This window comes from Eptatretus burgeri, chromosome 8 (assembly GCF_056783735.1).
Source record: "Eptatretus burgeri isolate ZD-2024b chromosome 8, Ebu_testis_v1, whole genome shotgun sequence".
Classification (NCBI taxonomy): Eukaryota; Metazoa; Chordata; class Myxini; order Myxiniformes; family Myxinidae; genus Eptatretus; species Eptatretus burgeri.
The window spans coordinates 4,610,866-4,631,976 of record NC_140968.1 but is presented as its reverse complement, the minus strand read 5'-3'; the positions used below and the strand labels follow the sequence as shown (position 1 = coordinate 4,631,976).

The 21,111-nt window shown below is 43.7% G+C and overlaps 1 protein-coding gene across 7 annotated transcripts in view; it reads right to left on the bottom strand.

Annotated features, from left to right (window-relative positions):
• Window positions 1-21,111, bottom strand: part of HPDL (4-hydroxyphenylpyruvate dioxygenase like) — a 69,090-nt gene that overhangs the window by 41,526 nt on the left and 6,453 nt on the right. For 4 of the 7 annotated variants that reach the window (XM_085890720.1, XM_085890721.1, XM_085890722.1 and 1 more), the window contains exons 2-7: window positions 18,334-18,391; window positions 18,174-18,235; window positions 15,207-15,311; window positions 12,117-12,664; window positions 11,529-11,644; window positions 10,614-10,765 (exon numbers count right to left, since the gene is read on the bottom strand). In XM_085890720.1, the coding sequence (XP_085746846.1) occupies window positions 10,614-10,765; window positions 11,529-11,644; window positions 12,117-12,664; window positions 15,207-15,311; window positions 18,174-18,212 (960 nt within the window). In that variant the 5' untranslated portion in view covers window positions 18,213-18,235; window positions 18,334-18,391. Of the gene's footprint in view, window positions 1-9,486; window positions 9,570-10,613; window positions 10,766-11,528; window positions 11,645-12,116; window positions 12,665-15,206; window positions 15,312-18,173; window positions 18,236-18,333; window positions 18,392-21,111 lie in introns of all 7 variants that reach the window. The other 3 variants (XM_085890725.1, XM_085890726.1, XM_085890724.1) reach the window with 2 other exon arrangements.

Genomic DNA, 21,111 nt, shown 5'->3' with positions numbered 1-21,111 from the left:
GATGAGATCCTGTTCTTGGCGGTGTCGTTGTTGTTGTGAAGGTAATGTTGAGGTAATATTTATTTTTGCAGATGAGATCCTGTTCTTGGCGGTTTAGTTGTTGTGAAGGTAATGTTGGGGTAATATATTTTTTTTAGATGAGCTCCTGTTCGAGGCGGTGTAGTTCTTGTTGTTGTGAAGGTAATGTTAAGGTAATATTTATTTTTTTAGATGAGATCCTGTTCTTGGCGGTGTCGTTGTTGTTGTGAAGGTAATGTTGAGGTAATATTTATTTTTTCAGATGAGATCCTGTTCTCGGCGGTGTAGTTGTTGTTGTGAAGGTAATGTTGAGGTAATATTTATTTTTGCAGATGAGATCCTGTTCTAGGTGGTGTAGTTGTCATTGTGAAGGTAATGTTGAGGTAATATATATATTTTTAGATGAGATCCTGTTCTAGGCGGTGTAGTTGTTGTTGTGAAGGTAATGTTGAGGTTAAATTTTTTTTTCAGATGAGATCCTGTTTGAGGCGGTGTAGTTGTTGTTGTGAAGGTAATGTTGAGGTAATATTTATTTTGTAAGATGAGATCCTGTTCTTGGCGGTGTAGTTGTTGTGAAGGTAATGTTGAGGTAATATATTTTTTTAGATGAGATCCTGTTCTAGGCGGTGAAGTTGTTGTTGTGAAGGTAATGTTGAGGTAATATTTATTTTTTTAGATGAGATCCTGTTCTTGGCGGTATAGTTGTTGTTGTGAAGGTAATGTTGAGGTAATATTTATTTTTGCAGATGAGATCCTGTTCTCGGCGGTGTAGTTGTCGTTGTGAAGGTAATGTTGAGGTAATATATTTTTTTTTAGATGAGATCCTGTTCTTGGCGGTGTAGTTGTTGTGAAGGTAATGTTGAGGTAATATATTTTTTTTAGATGAGCTCCTGTTCGAGGCGGTGTAGTTCTTGTTGTTGTGAAGGTAATGTGAAGGTAATATTAATTTTTTTAGATGAGATCCTGTTCTCGGCGGTGTAGTTGTTCTTGTGAAGGTAATGTTGAGGTAATATTTATTTTTGCAGATGAGATCCTGTTCTTGGCGGTGTAGTTGTTGTGAAGGTAATGTTGGGGTAATATATTTTTTTTAGATGAGCTCCTGTTCGAGGCGGTGTAGTTCTTGTTGTTGTGAAGGTAATGTTAAGGTAATATTTATTTTTTTAGATGAGATCCTGTTCTAGGCGGTGTAGTTGTTGTTGTGAAGGTAATGTTGAGGTTAAATTTTTTTTTTCAGATGAGATCCTGTTTGAGGCGGTGTAGTTGTTTTTGTGAAGGTAATGTTGAGGTAATATTTATTTTGTAAGATGAGATCCTGTTCTTGGCGGTGTAGTTGTTGTGAAGGTAATGTTGAGGTAATATATTTTTTTAGATGAGATCCTGTTCTAGGCGGTGAAGTTGTTGTTGTGAAGGTAATGTTGAGGTAATATTTATTTTTTTAGATGAGATCCTGTTCTTGGCGGTATAGTTGTTGTTGTGAAGGTAATGTTGAGGTAATATTTATTTTTGCAGATGAAATCCTGTTCTCGGCGGTGTAGTTGTCGTTGTGAAGGTAATGTTGAGGTAATATATTTTTTTAGATGAGATCCTGTTCTAGGCGGTGAAGTTGTTGTTGTGAAGGTAATGTTGAGGTAATATTTATTTTTTTAGATGAGATCCTGTTCTTGGCGGTATAGTTGTTGTTGTGAAGGTAATGTTGAGGTAATATTTATTTTTGCAGATGAGATCCTGTTCTCGGCGGTGTAGTTGTCGTTGTGAAGGTAATGTTGAGGTAATATATATTTTTTTAGATGAGATCCTGTTCTTGGCGGTGTAGTTGTTGTGAAGGTAATGTTGAGGTAATATATTTTTTTTAGATGAGCTCCTGTTCGAGGCGGTGTAGTTCTTGTTGTGAAGGTAATGTTAAGGTAATATTAATTTTTTTAGATGAGATCCTGTTCTCGGCGGTGTAGTTGTTCTTGTGAAGGTAATGTTGAGGTAATATTTATTTTTGCAGATGAGATCCTGTTCTTGGCGGTGTAGTTGTTGTGAAGGTAATGTTGAGGTAATATATTTTTTTTAGATGAGCTCCTGTTCGAGGCGGTGTAGTTCTTGTTGTTGTGAAGGTAATGTTAAGGTAATATTTATTTTTTTAGATGAGATCCTTTTCTTGGCGGTGTAGTTGTTGTTGTGAAGGTAATGTTGAGGTAATATTTATTTTTTCAGATGAGATCCTGTTCTCGGCGGTGTAGTTGTTGTTGTGAAGGTAATGTTGAGGTAATATTTATTTTTTAGATGAGATCCTGTTCTAGGTGGTGTAGTCATTGTGAAGGTAATGTTGAGGTAATATATATATTTTTAGATGAGATCCTGTTCTAGGCGGTGTAGTTGTTGTTGTGAAGGTAATGTTGAGGTTAATTTTTTTTTTCAGACGAGATCCTGTTTGAGGCGGTGTAGTTGTTGTTGTGAAGGTAATGTTGAGGTAATATATATTTTTTAGATGAGCTCCTGTTCGACGCGGTGTAGTTCTTGTTGTTGTGAAGGTAATGTTAAGGTAATATTAATTTTTTTAGATGAGATCCTGTTCTTGGCGGTGTAGTTGTTGTTGTGAAGGTAATGTTGAGGTAATATTTATTTTTGCAGATGAGATCCTGTTCTCGGCGGTGTAGTTGTTGTTGTGAAGGTAATGTTGAGGTAATATTTATTTTTTAGATGAGATCCTGTTCTAGGTGGTGTAGTTGTCATTGTGAAGGTAATGTTGAGGTAATATATATATTTTTAGATGAGATCCTGTTCTAGGCGGTGTAGTTGTTGTGGTGAAGGTAATGTTGAGGTTAAATTTTTTTTCAGATGAGATCCTGTTTGAGGTGGTGTAGTTGTTGTTGTGAAGGTAATGTTGAGGTAATATTTATTTTGTAAGATGAGATCCTGTTCTTGGCGGTGTAGTTGTTGTTGTGAAGGTAATGTTGAGGTAATATATTTTTTTAGATGAGATCCTGTTCTCGGCGGTGAAGTTGTTGTTGTGAAGGTAATGTTGAGGTAATATTTATTTTTTTAGATGAGATCCTGTTCTTGGTGGTATAGTTGTTGTTGTGAAGGTAATGTTGAGGTAATATTTATTTTTGCAGATGAGATCCTGTTCTCGGCGGTGTAGTTGTTGTTGTGAAGGTAATGTTGAGGTAATATTTATTTTTTAGATGAGATCCTGTTCTAGGTGGTGTAGTCATTGTGAAGGTAATGTTGAGGTAATATAGATATTTTTAGATGAGATCATGTTCGAGGCGGTGTAGTTGTTGTTGTGGAGTTAATGTTGAGGTTAATTTTTTTTCAGACGAGATCCTGTTTGAGGCGGTGTAGTTGTTGTTGTGAAGGTAATGTTGAGGTAATATATATTTTTTAGATGAGCTCCTGTTCGACGCGGTGTAGTTCTTGTTGTTGTGAAGGTAATGTTAAGGTAATATTAATTTTTTTAGATGAGATCCTGTTCTTGGCGGTGTAGTTGTTGTTGTGAAGGTAATGTTGAGGTAATATTTATTTTTGCAGATGAGATCCTGTTCTTGGCGGTGTAGTTGTTGTGAAGGTAATGTTGGGGTAATATATTTTTTTTAGATGAGATCCTGTTCTTGGCGGTGTAGTTGTTGTTGTGAAGGTAATGTTGAGGTAATATTTATTTTTTCAGACGAGATCCTGTTCTTGGCGGTGTAGTTGTTGTTGTGAAGGTAATATTTATTTTTTCAGACGAGATCCTGTTCTAGGCGGTGTAGTTGTTGTTGTGAAGGTAATGTTGAGGTTAAATTTTTTTTTCAGATGAGATCCTGTTTGAGGCGGTGTAGTTGTTGTTGTGAAGGTAATGTTGAGGTAATATTTATTTTGTAAGATGAGATCCTGTTCTTGGCGGTGTAGTTGTTGTGAAGGTAATGTTGAGGTATTATATTTTTTTAGATGAGATCCTGTTCTAGGCGGTGAAGTTGTTGTTGTGAAGGTAATGTTGAGGTAATATTTATTTTTGCAGATGAGATCCTGTTCTCGGCGGTGTAGTTGTCGTTGTGAAGGTAATGTTGAGGTAATATTTTTTTTTTTAGATGAGATCCTGTTCTTGGCGGTGTAGTTGTTGTGAAGGTAATGTTGAGGTAATATATTTTTTTTAGATGAGCTCCTGTTCGAGGCGGTGTAGTTCTTGTTGTTGTGAAGGTAATGTTAAGGTAATATTAATTTTTTTAGATGAGATCCTGTTCTCGGCGGTGTAGTTGTTCTTGTGAAGGTAATGTTGAGGTAATATTTATTTTTGCAGATGAGATCCTGTTCTTGGCGGTGTAGTTGTTGTGAAGGTAATGTTGAGGTAATATTTATTTTTGCAGATGAGATCCTGTTCTTGGCGGTGTAGTTGTTGTGAAGGTAATGTTGGGGTAATATATTTTTTTTAGATGAGCTCCTGTTCGAGGCGGTGTAGTTCTTGTTGTTGTGAAGGTAATGTTAAGGTAATATTTATTTTTTTAGATGAGATCCTGTTCTTGGCGGTGTAGTTGTTGTTGTGAAGGTAATGTTGAGGTAATATTTATTTTTTCAGATGAGATCCTGTTCTCGGCGGTGTAGTTGTTGTTGTGAAGGTAATGTTGAGGTAATATTTATTTTTAGATGAGATCCTGTTCTAGGTGGTGTAGTCATTGTGAAGGTAATGTTGAGGTAATATATATATATTTTTAGATGAGATCCTGTTCTAGGCGGTGTAGTTGTTGTTGTGAAGGTAATGTTGAGGTTAATTTTTTTTTTCAGATGAGATCCTGTTTGAGGCGGTGTAGTTGTTGTTGTGAAGGTAATGTTGAGGTTGTGGTGTAGTCTGCGGGCCTACGGGGAGGGGCATGATGATGCATGATGGGCGTGATGATTGGAGGAGTGGTCGTGGTGGTTATCGTATCTGCAAGGGATATAGGGTGTGCGTGCCGTCTGAGGCGTCGTAGTAATACTGGAGTCGCCCGGCTCGTGAGTGTGCCGAATACGGAATAAAGGGGAGCCGCGGGCACAGTACAGTTGGCGAACGAGGATCTTCGGATCGGCGTGTGTAAGGGCGGCAAATGACCCGTGCGGTTCCAAGCTACGGAGCCAAAGGTCTCGCCAGCGCGAACATGGCACAGGGTCGGTGCACGGCAAACGTACACGTGCCCGCCTTCGTCGGAATCGACTTCGGCCACGTCGAGTGGGCAACGTTCGTTCGTTTGGTTCATTTTCCTGTTCGTTTTGTCGAGGACACGCGTTTCGGCTCGAACGCGGCGTTGGACGTCGCGCAAGCTCTGGAGAATGTCCGAGGTCTCGATGGTCGGGGCACAGCAGATGGTCTAGGGGTCATCGCGATGGGCCAGGCACGCACGGCCATGCGCACGGTCTGCGGCGCGGGTCGTGGGCGAGCGTGGCAATGCAATCACTCGGACGGTGGTCTGGGCTCTCGAGGTCGTCTACGGTGTGTGGGCCGAGGGTCATCGCCCATTGTTACGGTCATAGATGGCGGTGTGCGAAGCGATCCTTCCGTCCCGGGTCGAAACCTGCTTGCAATTGATCCGGAGATGACAAGATCAGTGGCAGGGGGGGGGGAAGTGAGCGAGGCACGGATCGGGTGTCGAATTGAGTCCACTCGTGCTGGCCGCGCATCGCGTTCGGCTGTGCCGTGCAAATTCACGACAGAGGAGCGTCCGGCACGGTTCAGAGATCGTTTTATTTCTGGTCTGCGAGCAGCCATCCTACGGTTGACCGACATCACATTCGACTCGGCGGTCGCGACTGCTTCATCTGTCGAGCAGACACTCACGGATGTCCGCGCCATTGCTGGCCAGGATGTAATGAGTAGCTCCAGCTGGAGCATGGCGGCTAATCCCGAGGGCCATGCGGTGACCGCGCAAGTGCCGCAGGTCGCGCAGCCCGGAGTCCGCGCGATGGCACAAGTGCCGCAGGGTGCTCGCGCGCCTAGCGGTACGGGACGAGGGCGCGCACCGCAGCACGGTCGCACCGGGAGCGAAGGGGCACCGCAGCACGGTCGCACCGGGAGTGAAGGGGCACCGCAGCAGGACCCCAGTGACCTGGAGATCAGCCTGCAGCCGGGGGATGACGATGCCGGCGAGCCGGAGCAGGAGCCGGACCCGGCGAGCCGGACCCTTTTGGGTCGGAACGGATTCCGGTTCGTACCTCCAGATGTGCCAGTGCTCTCTTCGAGACCTTCGTTGAGTACCGAGGGCGAGGCTCTGGCGGCGGAGGCCGCGTCGATGCAGCGGGAGCGACGGTTCGTTGCTGCCTGCGGCGGTGATGTGCGCTCCAGGAGCGGCGAGAGCCATATCAGCTCTCGCGATGAGTTCCCGCGCTTCGGCAGGGTTCGTGAGGCAATGCGCGTCAGTGTTGTTCAGGCAGCTTCAACAGGTGGCGGTGAGCCTGTGGCGTTAAAGGGAGTCGCGGGTCGCAACATCAAGTCGACAACCAAGAAACGGACTCGTGATGTGGGTTGTGGGTTGTTGTTCAGGGCATATATGTTTTTCCTTGCTCTAGTGATGCGGTTTAACGTTGTTGAAATAAATGCCAGCAGTTCTCGTGTGAAAGTGGATTTGGCGGGGATCAGTCAATGGAGTTGGTGTTATGATCAATGTGATGTGGGGGCGAATAAAGAAGGTTTATTGGCCTCCAGTTGCCCCAGGCCGCAGGTAATGGCTTTGTCATGTGCTGGGATTTTATCAGAAAAGCGCGCTGTACGGAAAAATGAGTTTGCAATACTTCGAATAATGTTCGTAGTGATTTATGACGAGCCTATGATTGCAGTGTGGTTTAAGTGGAGTTGCTCCCGTCTAGCGGCCGTGTGGGTCTCGGAGGTCGACTCAGGACCAAGATTGGTGCCCTGGTCGGCGTTACCCCCACCTCTGGTTGCGAGCGCAGCTCTCTGTGTTCGCTCAAGGCCGTTTGGACGGGCGTTGGCGTCTCAACTGATTGTGGTGCGTGAGTTGTTTTGGAGCATTAAATGCGTGCAGCCAGCGGCGCTGTTCAGCGCCCCCGGCCAAGGTCGATCAAGGCTGGCGCCACGGCTTCCAGACGGCGGGCTTCCGGCCTCGGAATGTTTATCTACGTCGGGTCTGCCTGGGGGGAGTGGGCCGGAGGCGTTTGATGGTGCCGGGGGAGGTTGGCTCGAAAGGTCGCCACGACCTTGGCGAGGGCCATGTCAGCATGGGCCGCCTGGGGGCGTTTTTGCTGCGTAGTGCTGCTGTGCTTCTCATTTGCTGCTTCATATCGGTAACGCGGTCAGAATTTGGTGGGTGCTTTGTGCACCTCCGTCTTTGGAACCTGGCCTTTACTGCTCCACTCGCTCGCATCGACACATTATATGATGTGGTGTGCTATTATACTTCGCTATTGGTCATTTTATTTTCATGATTATTATACCGAAGTCCTTATAATGCTTCTTATATTGGTGGTCATTTAATAATCATGCTTTTAGGAGGGAGGAGTGTGGTGTAGTCTGCGGGCCTACGGGGAGGGGCATGATGATGATGCATGATGGGCGTGATGATTGGAGGAGTGGTCGTGGTGGTTATCGTATCTGCGAGGGATATAGGGTGTGCGCGCCGTCTGAGGCGTCGTAGTAATACTGGAGTCGCCCGGCTCGTGAGTGTGCCGAATACGGAATAAAGGGGAGCCGCCGGGCAGAGTACGCCCGCGCTCGCACGTGTGCAACACAGCCCGGCTCGACTGTTCCTCCGCATCGTGTCTGCCTGCTAAGCATCTCTCATTTCAGTACAGTACAGAGGTAATATTTATTTTTGCAGATGAGATCCTGTTCTTGGCGGTGTAGTTGTTGTTGTGAAGGTAAAGTTGAGGTAATATATATTTTTTTAGATGAGATCCTGTTCTAGGCGGTGTAGTTGTTGTTGTGAAGGTAATGTTGAGGTAATATTTATTTTTGCAGATGAGATCCTGTTCTTGGCGGTGTCGTTGTTGTGAAGGTAATGTTGAGGTAATATTTTATTTCAGATGAGATCCTGTTCTCGGCAGTGTAGTTGTTGTTGTGTAAGTAACGTTGAGGATTTTTTTTTTTCAGATGAGATCCTGTTCTAGGCGGTGTAGTTGTTGTTGTGAAGGTAATATTTATTTTTTCAGAGCAAAAAGACTTTAATTTTTTTGATATATTTATGAAGCGAATGCAAGAAGAATGCTACGTTCGCTTCTAGGCTTTGCCTATTCCATATTATAATTAATAGGCTTCCGCTCAATGATTTAAATCATAACCGCACTAGAAATCGAAGTGTCAACATCACCGTCATCCTGAAAAAAAAAAAAACCATGGAGTCTGGAACACTGACGGGTTCCTCGTGTGAACCCCATTTTTATGTACCAATTCCCCTAAACGCTGCCAATACGCCATTATACGGTAGCTGTAAGTTAGAAACACGTTCAGTAAGTTCTGTGGTCGTCCGGAAGACGTCAAATACGTCTACATACGTCAATATGTGTTGGAGATACGTTACACATAGGTTCAAAGCACGTTACTCATCGGTTACAAATAAGTTTCGGGTACGCTAAACATTACATCGACATGTTTCGACTTATGAGTAACTTACAAGTAATGTGTGTCGACGTGTGTCAACGATCGCATGCCGTGCCTACAACTTATGGCCAGCGTATGTGCGGAACGTGCGAGTCATACGCCGGCATACGTCGAAAATTTTTCAGCATGCTTAAAATTTGTCGACGTACGGCAGTGTTTTTCAGCGTGCTCTTAACGTATACAAAACTTACCCATAACGTATTCGACGTGTGCCAGCGTATTCGGCAAATTTTTCATGCGTCGGCATACGCTGGCTAAAACGTCAAGGTGTGACAGCGGCTAGACACTTCGATGTCGAGTGCGGTTATGATTTGAATCGTCGAGCCGCAGCCTTTTAATAGGCTACGCCACGTGATCGTCGGCGATACGCTGCCGCGCTATGCATAAGTTAGACTATCGTTGGGCATAGGTTGTGAACGCCGACAACACGCTAAGCATTCGTTGGTATAAGTTATCTATATGTTATCGAAACGTTCTGCGTACGTTACTAATACGTTATGCATACGTCCAACTCGTTATGAATACGCCCAAAACTGGAAAAAAAAACATCAATAGTTCAGCCTACGCCAGCGTTTTACATACATTTTGATACGTTGCCATACGCTGGCTAAAACGTCAAGGTGTGACAGGGCCTTAAGGAAAGGAAAAGCTTCGTCTGATGGATTCAAGGTCCAAATTGGGCGTCGAGTGACCCAAAGGTACGCCGGTTACAAATGTGCTGGGTCTCCCCGAGATGAGGCTGTTTTCATTAAAAAAAAAAAAAATAAATAAAAAAAAAATAAAAAAAAAAAAAAATCGGGAGATAAGTATCCGACTTCATGAACAAACGCTTCATCCGTTCCGGACAAATCTTACACTCACAATAACTTATCGCTGCCTCAGATGGTTCAATGCATGCTGAGCCTCCAGAACACACTCACCCTTCCTCATCCACGTCGAGCAGGATTCCGAGGCGCTTGAGAATTTCGGGACAAAACTTCGACGCGCCGTTCCTTTCCAGCACCTCGTATTAAAAACAAACAAGCAAGCAAGACAACAAATGCAGACATCCACTCGATCAGAGGAACTAAAAATTATTCCTGAAAGGACGAGTTCGGACGACGGTTTCTTGCAGCGGAAACAATATTCACAATCTCGACAAAAATGAAGAAAATTCTCAAACTCAATAAATTTCCTTTCCTTTAAAAACCATGCCTGATGTTGTGTTGGCTTCATTGCCTGGAGTTGGTTTTAGGGTTATAGTGGTTGGCTTTGGATCCTAAGGTCCTGAGTTCAAATCCCGCTCAGCTGTTGAATTAATACCAGGTGGGTGGGGTCAACTCAGCCTGTCATCCTTCCAAGGTAGGCAAAATGAGCGCCAGCTTGCTGGTATACTGTGTCGACCCATCCAGGATTGTGTCCAATAGTCAAGGAGATTGCTTTGGCAGCACCAACGCTCTGCACAGAGTATGGTCCCGATCTCCTCTCCTCCTTTAAAAACCAAACTTATGAAAACAAAAACAAGCTAGAAGGGCACTCGGTAGAGCGCATACCTCCGCCACGTAATACCTGATCCATGAGAACATATCGGGCCCAATACATTTTTTGAAATATTAATGCTATCTGGTACTATATGGTTTTTGGCCCCATCTCTCGATGGTGAAGAATCAGTTTGAAAAATAAATAATTCTCCTATCCAGATCCGCATCCGGATCTTCACCAAAATCGAATCAGTTCGTCCTTGTCGCACACCCAACGTGTCCACCAAATTTCGTCCAAATCTGTCAAAAACTTTTTGAGATATCACGTCCACAGACAAACAGACATGGGTGAAAACATAACCTCCATCCATCTTGGGTGGTGGAGGCAATAAGAAGGTTATTGGAACTTTCTTCACGTCGATTATCTCAATCGATTTGCAGAAACTTGTGAATGAAAAGCTGCTTCTTGCTGGTTAAAGTTCGAAGGTATCATTGGCCCCTTTGTTTTTTTGTTTTCGATCAGATTTATCACTTTAAAATGAATTGTACACGTTCCCATGATTACTTCTCAAAGTCAACAAATTCACCTGCTGGTAGTAAGCCGCTGGAGGCTTGAAGAAGTCAGCACCTGAGTTCTGCAAGCAGGTGACATGTTCTACAATGTCCCTGCTGTGCAGCGCCAGGTGCTGGATGCCAGGCCCCTGGTGCTTGGACAGGAACATCGCCACTTGATTCAGACCTGAGTTCGAGCAAAAGAATGACGATCCAATGAAAATCTATAACAACTTCATGACAAAACTATATTCACAGGGCTCAAAGTGCTGCATTCGACGTGCAGCGGATGGGACGCGCAGGTTAACAGCCGTCCAATAGTGCAACAACACGTGTGCAGCAATGGGACTTGAAGTCTAAATTGGAACTCCAGGTGCTCAAGAGAGAAGGACCAATACTAACGGAAGCACCAGTACTTCTATAAAGGTCTACAGCTGCCGATGCCTCTCGTGCGTTGTTAATCAAACGTACGGCTACCTTTTGGACACGCTCTACGAGAGCTCAATAAATAATCTTGCCGCCGAAGCTTGTGTCAGCAAGACAGGTTTTGCAGACAAGTTAAGCAGGGCTAAAGACAGGGACGTGCAGAACTCAGAATACAGATCTATCCGAGCGGATTTGTTGACGTGCGCCATGATGAATCCACAAAAATCCAAAAAATAAATAAATAAAATCACCCCGTAGTTCACTTTATCATGGTTTCTGTCGTCAGATGGTTTTGCCGTCCTCGAGTTTAATCAACAGGACCAGTGGATAGGGCATCTCTGCCAACAACCATTGGGCCTGTTGAGAATTCCAAAAGCCAGAACATCTCAGACGGTATGCAAATAAATAAAAAAATAAACCAAATAATTGGAATAATTCAAAATTTATTTGAAAATTAGGTACTTGCAATATTCACTCGAGCAGAAAATTAAAAAAACATACCGATACAAGCCTTGCAAACTCACCTGGACCTGGAATTGACTCGGCGAGTACCAGCGTGCAGTCGGCTGCATTCATGGCTGCGAGACGCATCCCTACGCCGACTCCTTGCAGGACACAGCCCTCCTTCTCATCGTCCAGGCTGAACACATGGGTTGCCAAAGATTAGCGCAAGAGAACAATGTTCCTCTTTCCTTACAGTTTAACAACTTGTCGAATAGTCATGTATGCAAAGACGAATACCGCGACGGACGACTGATACCACTGCTGCTGCTCCCCAATTATTCTCACCTTCTTACAGGGTCGGCTGGGGGAAATGTTTTTGGCCCAAGTCTTTCATACCAGTGCCTGCGAAGCGCCAATCTAATAGTTTTTAGTTTGGTCGAGAATAAAAGCCAAGCTAAGACAGCTCGAAGCGACGTGCGTTACCACCGCCCTATCCTGCTGGACGTAATGCAAGCAAGGATGAACCATATGTAGAAAAATAATGCATCACAGGGATTTGTATCTTCCAGTCAGTGCCAATTCTAATCCCAATATTCCTCAACGACAGAAGCAATTAGGATTTATTAAAAGAGAGAAGGAAAAAATAAAAAAACAACGAGATAACTCACCGGTTTACAAAATGTCTCTTAAAGTCGAAATTCTTGCTGTACCATGCCAAGACATGCTCCCATTGGCCGGCAGGAAGGGCATAAGTAACATGGTCCACCGAGTCGACGTGGGAAGAATCCTGGACGCAATACCCGCTCGGATTGTCACGTTCAAACCCTGGCAAGAGGACCGCAGGATCACCGTCGACGCGCTCAACGAGTGTATGTCGCACATTGCCGACAGGCGAAGCTACGATAGCCACGGACACCTGGCTGGTCGAGTCCCTGACGGTGTGCGGAGGAGCCAGGATTTCACAGCCGGCGGCACGTAGACGCGCCACCATTTCGTCTACACTCGAAACCTCAAATGCGACGTTGCATGCGGAGTCCACGGGATAGGTTACAGGGTGGTCATACAGAAACCCACGGTACGTGTTCATGTCGATAAACTCGTGGACATGGTTGTACTTTCGATGTTTTGTGAGGAGCTGTCCACTGCCCGCAGAGAAATACTTACTCCTCTCGCTGGAAGACTTTGGCATTTCACTCACAAGCAACACTGCACCACCCTTGGAACAGATGACGGCGTGAGTAACGATTAGTGATGACAAGAAAATACAACATGGTGCAAACATTTCAGGGACAGATTTAAATTAATTTTAAAAGGTGAATTTGAGGTTTCCTTTTAAGCAAAACTGAACTCACACTTGAAACGCTAAGAATTGCTACATCCGCTCATGAAGCAACTTTTGACTTGCATCCTTACCATGAGAAAATATACCATTATGAAGCAAATGCAACTTGAGCAAATTTCCCAATAATTTATGTCGAGGAAGCCACGTGTTGTCTACGATTGGATGAAATATGTGTGTGTGTGACGAAACGTCTTCCAGACAACTGTCGACCTCAAAAATCGCACGGGAAACACACTATATGCCTCGTGTCAACTGAAAGATAGTTATAACAATGAAAAGGTAAGGGGGAAGAAACGAGCGTGGGTAGAACAGGTATCATGCGCAAGTCTGAATAAAAACAAATAAATAAATATATACTATATATATATATATATATATATATATATATATATTGTTGCGGATTTCGCGCCCGCCGGCGTGCTGACGGCCACGTAACTCGAATCGCGGCACGTCGCCCACCGGACGGACAATCCAGTCGTGACCCTCTCGGACTAACGCCGGGAACCAGTCACGGGTGGACCTTTCGGTCTCACCGCGATCGAGCCAATCAGCCCCCGCGTGGGATAGGGTTGCTCGCCGAATTCGAACTACCTAAGTACCCACACAGAGGGTAGACCGGGCGATCGCACCTCGCCGCAGGTCGACTTCGGACACGAGCCACTTAAGCGACCCGTTCCGTACTATCAGAATAACCGAGCGGTGTTATCGTCGACCTCGACGGTTCGATTAATTATCGGGCGTATTCAGCCCACTACCAACCCTTTACGTGAAGCAAGATGAGGGTTCAATGGGGGAAAAGACGAAGCGAAGCGGGAGAACAGTTCAACAATAAAGCACATTTATTCGCGGCACACGGGAAGCACACAAATACAATTCCACCAAATGCACACAAAAAAGAAAACACAATTCCATTTACACAAAAAGCAAACATAAAAGTGAAAACACAGTGCAGAGCTAATACCGACTACCGAGCACACAGCAACACTTATACAATTCTACTTCACAGACGGCGCCGACAACACATACCCAAAACCAAGGAAAAGAAATCCCCCAAGAATGGGGTAGGCCTGAGGCCGAGACCGGGTCGGGCCTACCCGTCTGGTGATGAGACGCGGAGCGGCGATGGCCCCGCAACCCGCGGGCCTCGTGGACAGTGCCTGGCAGGGGGTGGGAACGGGGCCCCCTTGGTCGCACTATCTCAGCGCGGGGGGAAACAGGAGGGGGTTGCTGATGCTCGGGGTATAGAGGATCTTTATTATGTGCGACGAGCGTCTCCACCTCGGCCAGGTCGCGCTGTCGGCCTCCCTCGGGTGCAGCTTCCTGCACGACGCGAGCACCCCCTCGTCTGGTGTCGCCGCCTTTCCACAGCTCCGTCCCCTCCGTTCCGACTCCAACGCACACGACGAGCAGCTCCACCGCCCGCGAAGTCTTGACCCTCTGCTTCCGACTCTCCTCTTCTTGACTCTCCGACCGACGAACACGGTCCTTTTATCCCCCCGTAACTTCGCCTTTGACCCCCTCCCTTTGACCTTTCACCTCGCTCCCCATTGGCCCGAGAAAAAGTGGGCGTGAAGGCTTTTTGATCCACAAATTTGCATATATCGATCGTTCTGGAGGCGGGGCCAAATCGCCCCTCGCTCACCGATTGGACGGCAAAAAGTGGGCGTGTGTCGTTTTTGATCCGTTTTTGAAGCAGAAAATCCGTGATTTTGTACACGCTGTTCGACGCGCGTTCTGCATGAGTCCAACACCGGTACCCACAGCGGGGCAAGAACGGTGGCGATGCTACGGTTGTGAGGTGTGCGTGAAGGTCGTGGCGGTTGTGGTGAAGCGGTGGTTGTGGTCGGTGGTTGATGTTGTGGTTGTGATCATGGCGGTTGGTCCAAAATAAAGATAGTAAAAGAAAAACGGCTATCCTGAAGAGTCGCAGCTCGCATAAATGACATGTATTCCCACTAGACAACGGGTTTGGGCCTAACTACACATGCACTTACCGAGATACCTCACCTAAGGGACCTGAATGGTGGTTTGCGAACCTGGTAACCACAACAATATATATATATATATATATAAATATAATCATCAATGGTCAGGTACACAACACTGAAGCCAGCTTGGTGTTGGCTTTAGTGGTTAGGGTGGCTGACTTGGGATCTTCAGGTTATAAGTTTGAGCCCCGTTGGCTGCTGAAGTAACACCAGGTGGGGTTGACTCAGCCTGTCATCCTTCCGAGGTCAGTGAAATGAGTACCAGTGTACTGGTATAGGGGCACAGCATCAGGGGCACAGTCATGCCCCAACGAAATGATAGCTACCCTGCAGCCAAGCTGCCAGACGCAACAAGAACAACAACACTGAAGACAGAATAAGTTGTTATGAGTGGTGAAATAGTGTGGAGATGTGTATTTTGTGTGCACCTGGCGGAGTATCCATTGACACGACTGTTGAGTAACTCTGTGGGAGAGTTCTGTAAAGCGGAATCGATTTGTAAGATGCTGCACGATGGTCTCTCCGCATCGTACCTGACAAGACGAGCATCGAAAACAAGAATGGCACAAATTAATTAATTTAAAAAGAGAGTCAGTAAGGGGCAGGGTGGGGGCAGGAGAGAGCTCAAGGTTCTGTTAAACGACATTAACCTATCATTACTATAATACAGTATCTGGTACAGCATTGGATGCAACACCAAAACAAATATAAACAACAACTTCAATTGCACAAAAACACACGCACAATATTTCACAATCCATCCATCCATTGTTCCATACTCTGTGCAGAACGTTGTTGCTGCCTCAGCAGTCTCTTTGGCTATTGGGTACAATCCTGGACGGGTCGCCACTCCGACATAGGATACCAGCATGCTGGCACTTATTTTGCCGACCTCAGAAGGATGACAGGCAGAGTCAACCCAACCTGGTATTAATTTAACAGATGAGTGGGATTTGAACTCAGGATCTGAGGATCCCAAGTCCACCACCTTAACCATTAAGCCAACACCAGGCATATATTTCACAATATTTTACAATATTTCACAATGTCTCAATATTTTACAATATGTCTCAATACGTCTCATTATTTCACAATACGTCTCAATATTTTACAATATTTCACAAAATTGTACAATATGTCTCAATATGTCTTAATATTTTACAATATTTCACAATATGTCTCAATATTTTACTATATTTCACAATATTTTACAATATTCCATAATATTTCACAATATTTAACAATATGTCTCAATATTTCATAATATTTTACAATATGTCTCAATATGTCTCATTATTTCACAATATGTCTCAATATATTCCAATATGTCTCATTATTTCAAAATATTTTACAAGATGTCTCAATACGTCTCATTATTTCACAATATCTCTCAATATTTGACAATATTAAACAATATTTCACAAAATTGTACAATATGTCTCAACATATTGTACAATTTTGTCTTATTGTACAATATGTCTTAATATTTTACAGTATTTCACAATTTTTTATACATCTCAATATTTTACAATATTTCACAATATGTCTCAATATTTTACTATAATTCACAACATTTTACAATATGTCTCAATATGTCTCATTATGTCTTAATATTTTACAATATTTCACAATATGTCTCAATATGTCTCAATATTTTACTATATTTCACAATATTCCATAATATTTCACAATATAATATTTCACAATGTCTCAATAATTTTACAATATGTCTCAATATGTCTCATTATTTCACAATACGTCTCAATATTTTACAATATTTCACCAAATTGTACAATATGTCTCAATATGTCTTCATATTTTACAATATTTCAAAATATGTCTCAATATTTTACTATATTTCACAATATTTTACAATATTCCATAATATCACAATATTTAAAAATATGTCTCAATATTTCATAATACTTTACAATATGTCTCAATATTTTACAATATGTCTCATTATTTCACAATATGTCTCAATATTTTACTATAATTCACAACATTTTACAATATGTCTCAATACGTCTCATTATTTCACAATATGTCTTAATATTTTACAATATGTCTCAATATTTTACTATATTTCACAATATTCCATAATATTTCACAATGTCTCAATATGTCTCAATATGTCTCATTATTTCACAATACGTCTCAATATTTTACAATATTTCACCAAATTGTACAATATGTCTCAATATGTCTTCATATTTTACAATATTTCAAAATATGTCTCAATATTTTACTAGATTTCACAATATTTTACAATATTCCATAATATCACAATATTTCACAATATGTCTCAATATTTCATAATACTTTACAATATGTCTCAATATGTCTCATTATTTCACAATATTTTACAATACGTCTCAATATTTTACAAGATCTCTCAATACGTCTCATTATTTCACAATGTGTCTCATTATTTTACAATATGTCTCAACATATTGCACAATTTTGTTTTATTGTACAATATGTCTTAATATTTTACAGTATTTCACAATTTTTGATACATCTCAATATTTTACAATATTTCACAATATTTCACGATATTTCACAATATGTCTCAATATTTTACAATAAGTCTCAATATGTCTCATTATTTCACAAAATTGTACAATATGTCTCAATATTTTACAATATTTTACAATATTTCACAATATGTCTCAATATTTTACTATATTTCACAATATTTTACAATATTTTAAAATATGTCTCAATATTTCACAATACAGGTAGTCGTCGACTTCCGACCGCAATTGGTTCCGACCAATCGGTCGTAAGTCGACTTGGTCGTAAGTCGAACAACGTATATTTTACATACAAAAAAAACAAAAAAAACCCTTTTTTTTTTTGGGGCCACTTTACATGGTCGTAAAGTGGTCGTAAAGTCGAACAGTCGTAAGTAGCATAGGTCGTAAGTCGACGACTACCTGTATTTTACAATATGTCTCAATATTTTACAATATTTCCAGCGCGGCGACATCGCGCTGTTATTTACAATATGTCTCAATATTTTACAATATTTTACGGACTGGCGGGATGGCCAAGAGGTACACACACTAGCCTTTAAGTTGTCCAGCCTGGGTTCGAATTCCAACAAAGCTACAAACCATCATCCTGGTGTTTCCCAGGTAGGGCGATTCATCAATGTATGTGCCGTCCCTTGGATGTCCGTTAAACTGAGAGGTCCATATGCTGGTGGACGTTAAAGACCCCACGGTACGCATTGTGAAGAGTAGGCGGGTTATTTCTGGCATCATGAACAAATTCCAAATTCCTGCCCTCATCTACAGGGGGCACTGCAGTGGCACAGCCACGCCCTCAGCCAGTGATGGTACTCACAGAAAGAAGATCACGATTTCACAACGTGTGTCGAATGCACTCACCTGTAACCCCACAAAGGCAATTCTCTTAATGAATGACATTGCGTTTTGGTGAAGAAAAATCTCTGCAGGCAGAAGAGAGAGAGGGAAGCAAATCAAGGACAGAACTTGAGCATTGGCATGATGTTAAATTCCTCAAAGTTTACATTTCAACAATACTTGCCTCATTGGTGAAGAAGTGACAGCAGGGAAGGAAGTTGATGAGTTGGGGAGATTGGGGGCTGTGGGGGGCAGGGGGGGGTGATGGAAAATAATTAAGGCCAAAAATGTGACAGTTCTTGTTTATTAATTTATGCACAATTTGGAAAATATTGTATAAATAAACAAATAAATAAAAATAGCCCGAACTCCAATAATATTGTATCTGATCCAAGTAGCCATCCACAATCCACATCCATCAAACCAGAGCGAACAAGAGCGATAATTACTTTGCAATACACATCCCCTTCCGGTCCCAAAGAAAAGAAACGTTTACGTTAAACACATGCTTGAGCCTATACCAGAACCAAAACGAAGACGAAGAAACTTTACAACCCATCACGTTTGGGTCTATTCGGCAAAATAAAAGGAAAAACAATTTTCATTCACCGAAATCTTTTGTAGATGAGATACCAATAAAGACAACTATGACAACAAAGCGGAGATAAAGATTAGTTTGCTTTCACGCACGCTCGTGCCGACACCAGAACCAAAATTAAATCGGGCACTCAGTCACTGCCCTTTAAATCATGGTCTCGATCGCTGCCCGTTAAATCATGGTCTCGACGGCTGCCCTTTAAATCATGGTCTCGACGGCTGCCCGTTAAATCATGGTCTCGACGGCTGCCCGTTAAATCATGGTCTCGACGGCTGCCCGTTAAATCATGGTCTCGACGGCTGCCCGTTAAATCATGATCTCGATCGCCGCCCGTTAAATCATGGTCTCGATCGCCGCCCGTTAAATCATGGTCTCGATCGCCGCCCGTTAAATCATGGTCTCGATCGCCGCCCGTTAAATCATGGTCTCGATCGCCGCCCGTTAAATCATGGTCTCGATCGCCGCCCGTTAAATCATGGTCTCGATCGCCGCCCGTTAAATCATGGTCTCGATCGCCGCCCGTTAAATCATGGTCTCGATCGCCGCCCGTTAAATCATGGTCTCGATCGCCGCCCGTTAAATCATGGTCTCGATCGCCGCCCGTTAAATCATGGTCTCGATCGCCGCCCGTTAAATCATGGTCTCGATCGCCGCCCGTTAAATCATGGTCTCGATCGCCGCCCGTTAAATCATGGTCTCGATCGCCGCCCGTTAAATCATGGTCTCGATCGCCGCCCGTTAAATCATGGTCTCGATCGCCGCCCGTTAAATCATGGTCTCGATCGCCGCCCGTTAAATCATGGTCTCGATCGCCGCCCGTTAAATCATGGTCTCGATCGCCGCCCGTTAAATCATGGTCTCGATCGCCGCCCGTTAAATCATGGTCTCGATCGCCGCCCGTTAAATCATGGTCTCGATCGCCGCCCGTTAAATCATGGTCTCGATCGCCGCCCGTTAAATCATGGTCTCGATCGCCGCCCGTTAAATCATGGTCTCGATCGCCGCCCGTTAAATCATGGTCTCGATCGCCGCCCGTTAAATCATGGTCTCGATCGCCGCCCGTTAAATCATGGTCTCGATCGCCGCCCGTTAAATCATGGTCTCGATCGCCGCCCGTTAAATCATGGTCTCGATCGCCGCCCGTTAAATCATGGTCTCGATCGCCGCCCGTTAAATCATGGTCTCGATCGCCGCCCGTTAAATCATGGTCTCGATCGCCGCCCGTTAAATCATGGTCTCGATCGCCGCCCGTTAAATCATGGTCTCGATCGCCGCCCGTTAAATCATGGTCTCGATCGCCGCCCGTTAAATCATGGTCTCGATCGCCGCCCGTTAAATCATGGTCTCGATCGCCGCCCGTTAAATCATGGTCTCGATCGCTGCCCGTTAAATCATGGTCTCGATCACTGCCCGTTAAATCATTGTCTCGATCGCCGCCCGTTAAATCATGATCTCGATTGCTGCCCGTTAAATCATGATCTCGATTGCTGCCCGTTAAATCATGGTCTGATCACCGCCCGTTAAATCGGGATCTCAGTTCCTGGCCTTTTGAAATGTTCAATAAAGTTGTTTAAATAATTAATTAAATATGGCTTTCAATTCCTTGGATTGGAGACAAATAATTGGGAAAACCATTTTTAAGGGACAAATCAGCCGATTGTACAAAAAATGATGATAATCCCCCAAAACCAAAGGGACATTGGGACTTCCTCGAGATTTATACAAGGTTTACAAACTGGTTTAAAAGAGCGTTTAACACGTGATGGACATTTTTAACACGACCCCATCGAAGAGTTCACTTTCACCCCAACACTTTAATATCCACAAACAGTCCCGATTGTCATGTGGGATGTGATAAGACGGGGATTTCCGCTTGATGGAGGAAGAAGGTTCACAATGGATCTGCCTGATAATTCGAGTGTCTGGACAATTGGGAAGGAAAGCCCTTAATCCGGTCAACAATGAAGCCCGAAACAGAAGAGGATCTGGGATTGCGGGCGAGACGTCCATCGGGCCCACGAGTGTTAAAAATACAACAATCCACGAACGTGACACGGAAACCAAGGACAGGTCAAACCACCAGCACGTGTGGAGGTGACACGTTCAAAATAAACACCCAAACAATTAAAAGGGCACAAGGTGGCGTCACGACACACAACGAGGGAAAATAGTTATTCAAAATGGCGATGTGTGATCGCCTTGAACTAAAACACACCAATACACACACACAAACCACAGAGAAACAACACACAAAACACACACAGAAACAAACAAACATACACACACACAAACAACACACAAAACACACACATAGATACATACAAAAATACACCACAAACACAAAAAAAACACACAAACACACAT